This window comes from Geotrypetes seraphini, chromosome 12 (genome assembly GCF_902459505.1).
Source record: "Geotrypetes seraphini chromosome 12, aGeoSer1.1, whole genome shotgun sequence".
Taxonomy (NCBI): domain Eukaryota; kingdom Metazoa; phylum Chordata; class Amphibia; order Gymnophiona; family Dermophiidae; genus Geotrypetes; species Geotrypetes seraphini.
The window spans coordinates 84,213,130-84,219,386 of record NC_047095.1 but is presented as its reverse complement, the minus strand read 5'-3'; the positions used below and the strand labels follow the sequence as shown (position 1 = coordinate 84,219,386).

Genomic DNA, 6,257 nt, shown 5'->3' with positions numbered 1-6,257 from the left:
GCTAGGTATACACCTGGCTTATTTTATAGCCAACCATATCTTTATATGCCTCTCTCAAGGAGATATGCATCTAGTTTGCTTTTGAAGCCTAGGACTGTCGATTCCGCAATAATCTCCCCTGGGAGAGTATTCCAGATGTCAACCACTCTCTGTGTGAAGCAGAACTTCCTGATATTAGTCCTGAACTTGCCCCCCCTTAGCTTCATTTCATGTCCTCTTGTCCGTGTCAAATTGGACAATGTAAATAGTTTTTTCTGCTCTATTTTGTCGATTCCTTTCAGTATTTTGAAGGTTTCGATCATATCCCCACGCAGTCTCCTTTTCTCAAGGGAGAACAATCCCAGTGTTTTAAGTCGATCCTCATATTCCAGTTTCCAGAATAAGTGGGTCTTTGTATGAGTGCAGTGGGTAGACCTGGTAGTGTCTAGGTAGGTCCCTCCTATGGTTTCCAACAGGGCATAATTTATTAGGAAAATTAGAAGTTTGTATGTTCTTCCTGAGATTTTTTTGTATAGTGATGAACCCCAGTCTCGACCATAGTCACAAAATGCTTCAAAAGCCGTTCTCATTGTGCTTAAAATGCTCAAGACACTTTTTCAAAATGTCCAATCAAACTCATTTTTGATCGACAGTTAACAAACACAACACCCACCGCATACTCAAATACCTCATGTAGAACTAGTATTTTAGCCCATTACATTAATGGTTGTTAGAATATATGTCTGTCTATCTGTCTTTCTTTATTTCTGTCTCTCTCTCCCTCCCTGTCTTTCTGACTGTCTCTTTTCCTGGCCCCCTTTGTCTGTCTTTTTGTCTCTCCCTGCCCCTGTGTCTTTCTTCTTTTCTTTCTGTCTCCCTTCCTCACGCTGTCTGTCTTTCTATCTATCTGTCTCTCTCCCTGCCTCCTATGCAGCAGCATTTCTCTCCCCCCCACTTCCCTTTGCAGCAGCCACAGCAGCATTTCCTCCCCCTCCATTTCCCTGTGCAGCAGCATTTCCCCCCTCCCTACTTCCCTGTTCAGCAGCATTTCAATCCCTCCCGCTTCCCTGTGCAGCAGCAGCATTTCCCCTAGCCCCCCTTTTCCTTCCCGCGGTCTGGCCGGCTCCCTTAGTCCTTTGCCGCCCCCCCCTTCCCTTCCTGCGGTCCCGACAAACCTACCGACTCCAGCTGTGTCTGCAACACTCTACACACGCTGCTTCGGGGCCTTCTACTGCCCTGACTTACTCTGGCACGTCCCTGGTGACATCATCAGAGACGCGGCAGAGCAAATCAGGGCAGAAGAAGGCCCCGAAGCAGCATGTGTAGAGTGCTGCAGAAGCTGCTGGAGTTGGCAGGTTTGGAGTCGGGACCTTGGGAAGGGAAGGGGGGGGCGGCAAGGGATTACGTGAGCCGGTGAGACATCGGGAAGGGATGGGAGGGTCAGACCGCGAAGAACTTAGTGAGTGAGTGGGGAGCCGGCAAAGCGGCTGGAGTGTTTTTTGTCGGCGCTTCCCTTCCCGCCCTGCGAGGTGTTGCCGCGGCTTCTCTCGATCCCGGCAAGCGTCGGAAGCCTTCTTCGACGCTGGTGCGGCTTGTGAGAGGAGCCGACACCGCGGCTTTTAATCTTGTAGAGAGCAGGGAGTCCAGCGCTGGCAGCCAGTCCTGCTGGCGAGTGTAGGTAGATGCTGGGAAGAAGTAAGGCCGGGGACTCGTGCATGCGCACTCCTGCCGCCACAGACTTGCTGATCAGAGATCACGGAACACGCAGGTAAGAGTGCGCATGCGCGGCTAGGGTTTTATTATATAGGATGGTGTGTACACATTCAAATGAAATGCCAGCAGCTTATAGGATGGTGTGTACACGTTCAAATGAAATGCCAGCAGCTTATAGGATGGTGTGTACACGTTCAAATGAAATGCCAGCAGCTTCTGCTATCTCATTTAGAATTAATCAGTGATCTTAGATCACAATTCAGTTGTTGCTGTTTTTGGACATCCGGTACATTCTTAATCAACAATGCTTGTCCAGCCACGTTTATACTCAGCCCATGCTTTCACCGTTTTAAATGAAGACGTATCACCTTACGCTGAGTCTAACTCAGATTTAATTTTGGTAGGCAATTTCCCTTCAAATGAAGGAATTTTATCACAGTATAATACTCAATTTTGTCCATTTTTTTTATAAAGTGGAGCAGTTGTTCACGTTAAAGGCTGACATGAAAAAACTAGATGTCAGATTGACTTGAAAATCTAGCCGTAGACATTTGTCAATGCCATCTGTCGGACAGATATAGAAAACATGGTATTCTTAAACTTGAATGCCACTCCTGAGTGCAGTATAGACTTAGAAAATCCTAGTTTTGAAATAATAAACTCCTTAATAAATATAACTTGCCGTGTTAAAATAGTTTACTGTAGGTAGTAGGAAAAAGTGTGAGAATACTGAGACTTACAGTAATTATAAGGTAGATTTCCTCTCTGCTCCTGAGGTCTGTCATGGCCAAGTTGTGTGCCAGATCCTTGAGTTTCTTTGTGCGCTTATGGTTTAATCAACATTTAGTCTCTGGAGATCACACAGGGACAGAGTGTTTGCAGAATTGCTCATGCTTTCTTCTTTTTTTTGGCAGGCAGAGAGGCTCTGTTCTTACAGAGTGAAAGGGAGCCTTCAGTGGAGCAGAACCTTGGCAGAATATCTCAATGGATTTCATTGTTCAGAGCACACAGGAAAATTATGTGGAGGTTTGGAGTGTTTGCTGCAGGATGCATAAAAAGTGAGACATCTGGATTTCAGTGAGTAAAGAAAAGCTTTAAGAAATGTGTTGACTAGGGCTGACTTAGTGGCTCAGTTACTGTGCACAGTTGTGCCGAAGAGCTGGCTTTCATTGGCTGATTCAAAGCTTCTGTTTCAAAGGCTGATGAGGGTGGAAATGCTGCAAAAGCAGCTCCTAGAAGAAGGGAACCCTAGGCATGGCACACTGAGGAAAGTATTTCCTAGGATGGGACTGTTGTCGTAATGACTGGTCTGAGTCAAGAGGGGAATATGCAAAGTCCTGGATAGTTGTGAATAAAGGTTGATGATGTTGTAACCCAATAGAGTCCACTTCATGAAAACGGGGGCAAAAGAACAAAGAATTCCAATGGTTGGGTTGTCATTGTGCATACTTTGTTTTGCTAAATACTCAGGAATCTTGCTTTATGTCTTCCTTCTTTTCCTCTGTGAGCTTGTACTTTTGGTTGGAGAAAGTGGCTGTATAGCACCTGCTGGTTTAGAGCATTGGATGTAGCTCCCAAGAAAGTTGCATCCTGCTGTTGCTTATAGTAGGTCACTGAAAGAGTTGGTACATGTAAGAACATGAGAGAAATGGGATCAACACTGGAAGGTAGGCAACCTGACTTTTAAAACTAGTCAGATGGGGAGCATGGAGAAAGATGGGGCCTGCAGTTCCACCTATTTCTGGTCTAAATTACCATCCAATTGTGGTGGTGGTAATTTGCCCTACTTTCAATCAGGCCCTACAAATAGCAGTTTTATTGCACTACAAATGTGGCAAAGCTGATATCTTGGAATAGTTCATTAGCAAGGGGGTTAGGTGACTTTTGATGATGGAATATTCTTCTGAACTTTCCCTTTGTGTTCTTTCATTCATTAGGATACCAGCAGGTGCTTCAACAATGGTAGGAAACCAGAGTAACAGTTATGATCAAAACTGTGTTTTTTAATGGAGGAGACCTCCCATATTACCTACAGTGAACTGCCTCTCTCCCTTGTAAAGTGGTTTTTGGGAAGGAGGGGCGGGTAAGAGGTTATATTTGCCATGAAGCTGAAGCAGCGGGTGGTTCTGCTGGCCATCCTTCTGGCCATCTTCATCTTCACAAAAGTTTTCCTCATAGACAATTTGGAAACATCTGCTGCCAACCGTGAAGACCAGCGGTCCTTCCAGCGAATGATGGATGGGCTCCGGGTAGAGTTGGACCCCAGACTTGATCACACACTTCAGTCACCGTGGGAGATTGCAGCACAGTGGGTAGTGCCACGGGAAGTGTATCCAGAGGAGACTCCTGAACTAGGTGCTATTCTGCATGCCATGGCTACTGAGAAGGTCATAAAAGCTGATGTGGGCTACAAGGGGACTCAGCTGAAAGCTTTGTTGATCCTGGAAGGAGGACAAAAAGTTGTTTTCAAACCAAAGCGGTAAGTGACCAGCTGCTGTAGTAACATTGTAATCACTTGTGTTTCTGCAAGCAGCTCTGGAAGGGTGGGGGGACAATGATGCCCCTTGTAGAAATCCCAGATTCCATTCTTTGGGGCCTTAGACAGAGCAACACTCATGGATCCATTTGTGGGTGGAAACTGAAGATAGCTAGAAATCTGTGGTTGCCCCAAAACAAGAGAGGAAATCAGGGAGGGACCCGAAAGAAGCACCTCCCTTTTATGGGGCATTGCACTTAAAAGAAAAGTTGAGGTCAAAAGGCTACAAAAAAGGACTGCTACCTTGCTCAGGTATGGACCTCCATCTTGCTCTGCCTCTTATGCTTGCCTGTTCTTTTAATGTTAGATTTCTCATCTGCCCCAGTTCCTAACCTTTCAGATGCTTCTATTGTCTCCAGTCTTCACTGCTTGTGGATTCCTGTTCCATTCCTATCCTTAGCTCTTTACATAGACTTGTCTTTATATCCTGCCCCCCACACATCACTCACATTTCAGCCCATCTACTTGCAGTAGAAAACAAACATTTAGGCTTTGTAACAAGTTTAATTTCTGTGGTGGTGAGATGGGGAAAAGTACAAGGTTAGAAAGTGTGGTAGTTCTTGGTATATGTAACTCATAGAATATGAGGGTTAAAAGAAATGTTTAGAAGCAAAATTCACAGCTATGAATGTTTGCTTGTAGAGTAAATTATTTTCTAGTGCAACAGGAATATCAGTCTTGACTAGTGAGTATTTACCCTTCTTTACTGTGAAGTCTGTAGAGAGCCTAATTTACATATTCTTCAGCTTCTCCTCTCACTCTGGGCTTGATAGATTTCCTCAGTCTTACTCTCTATAGCGAAGTTGTAGGAGCTTCTCTGTTCTGCTTGTGATTATTTTCTTTATTTTGGGGGTTTTTTTCTCCTGTAAGCAAGGCTTTTGGTTAAGCAGAGGCTCTCGGTTCCCCCGAGACAGCTGTGACTGCGAAAAACTACAGACTCTCAGGACAGAGGTCTGTAGCCTGCAGGCATATGCATTGCATGATTCCTGTGTGGCCAGCCTGCATTAACAGTCCAGAGGCTCAGGGACTGTTCCCTTGGGAGCAGGCTTGCCTCTTGTTTTGTCCACAGTGGGTTTGAGCATAGGCCCTGTGGCTTCCGTGGAAGTTTTATTTTTTTTTTACCAAGATCAGGGCTGACTGCATTCCTTCTGCCGCCGCCCGCATCGTGCAGGCTCCAATGGGGGTCTGAGGGTCTATTCTGTCAGGGAGACTGGACAGCAGTCCAAAGAAACAAGCCAGTTTTCCTTTGTCAGGCTTGTCAGAGGCAGTAATGTTCTAATTCCTCTGACTAGAGGTTCTCTGTTAGCAGCTTACAGCATGGCATAGTGAGTAAGGCTGTTACAGCTTATGGGAAAATCAGGATTGATTGGGTCCTTAAAAGTTAATTTTGAAGGTTTCTGAGGCTAGACTCAGGGTTTCTCACCTCCAAAACCCCTTTCCCTGTATTTTTGGTGTTCGTTTTTGCCTCCATGGGCTATTTTAGGTGCTAAAATCACTAATGCGGCAGCCATATTGGATTTCCTGATTTGATTTTAAAAGCCTCTATCTACCTCAAAATCCCTTAGTTTTTATTAAAAAGGGCATAGATGGACTCCTCAAGTGGAGATCATTTGGATCCATGCCAGATTTGTAGTGGATGCCTGTCCAAGGGGGGTCATTGTTCCATGTGCAGCATGGCATTGGGTGAACCTCAGGCTTCACCCCTTCTTATGCCTCTGGGGAGATTGGAGTCCATACATAACGTTTCCTGGGCCAGAAATTTTGTCTGGAGCTGGAAAATGGAAAGTTTGGATCCCTAGTGAAGCGCAGCTGTATGTTGGTGGACAAACCCTCCGGCCAGTCTGGGAAGTGCCTCGTTCCTGAATTCAAACATACGATGTATGAAGTTTTTTTAAGCCACAGAAGCTGACCTGGCCCCTCAGGGGCCTCAGTAAGAGTGGTGCGTGGGCTTCTTCCCACAAAGGGCGCAGAGTCCCCTAGTCCAGGCAACACAGGATTCAGACAAAGATAGGTCTCTAGAGTCGGGAAT

General features: G+C 45.6%; 1 protein-coding gene across 3 annotated transcripts in view; it reads left to right on the top strand.

Annotated features, from left to right (window-relative positions):
• The first annotated feature begins 2,613 nt into the window (after positions 1-2,613).
• FAM20B (FAM20B glycosaminoglycan xylosylkinase) overlaps positions 2,614-6,257 on the top strand; it is a 69,995-nt gene continuing 66,351 nt past the window's right edge. For 2 of the 3 annotated variants that reach the window (XM_033916997.1, XM_033916995.1), the window contains exons 1-2: positions 2,632-2,769; positions 3,630-4,171. In XM_033916997.1, coding sequence (XP_033772888.1) covers positions 3,795-4,171 — 377 coding nt within the window. In that variant the 5' untranslated portion in view covers positions 2,632-2,769; positions 3,630-3,794. Of the gene's footprint in view, positions 2,770-3,629; positions 4,172-6,257 lie in introns of all 3 variants that reach the window. The other variant, XM_033916996.1, reaches the window with a different exon arrangement.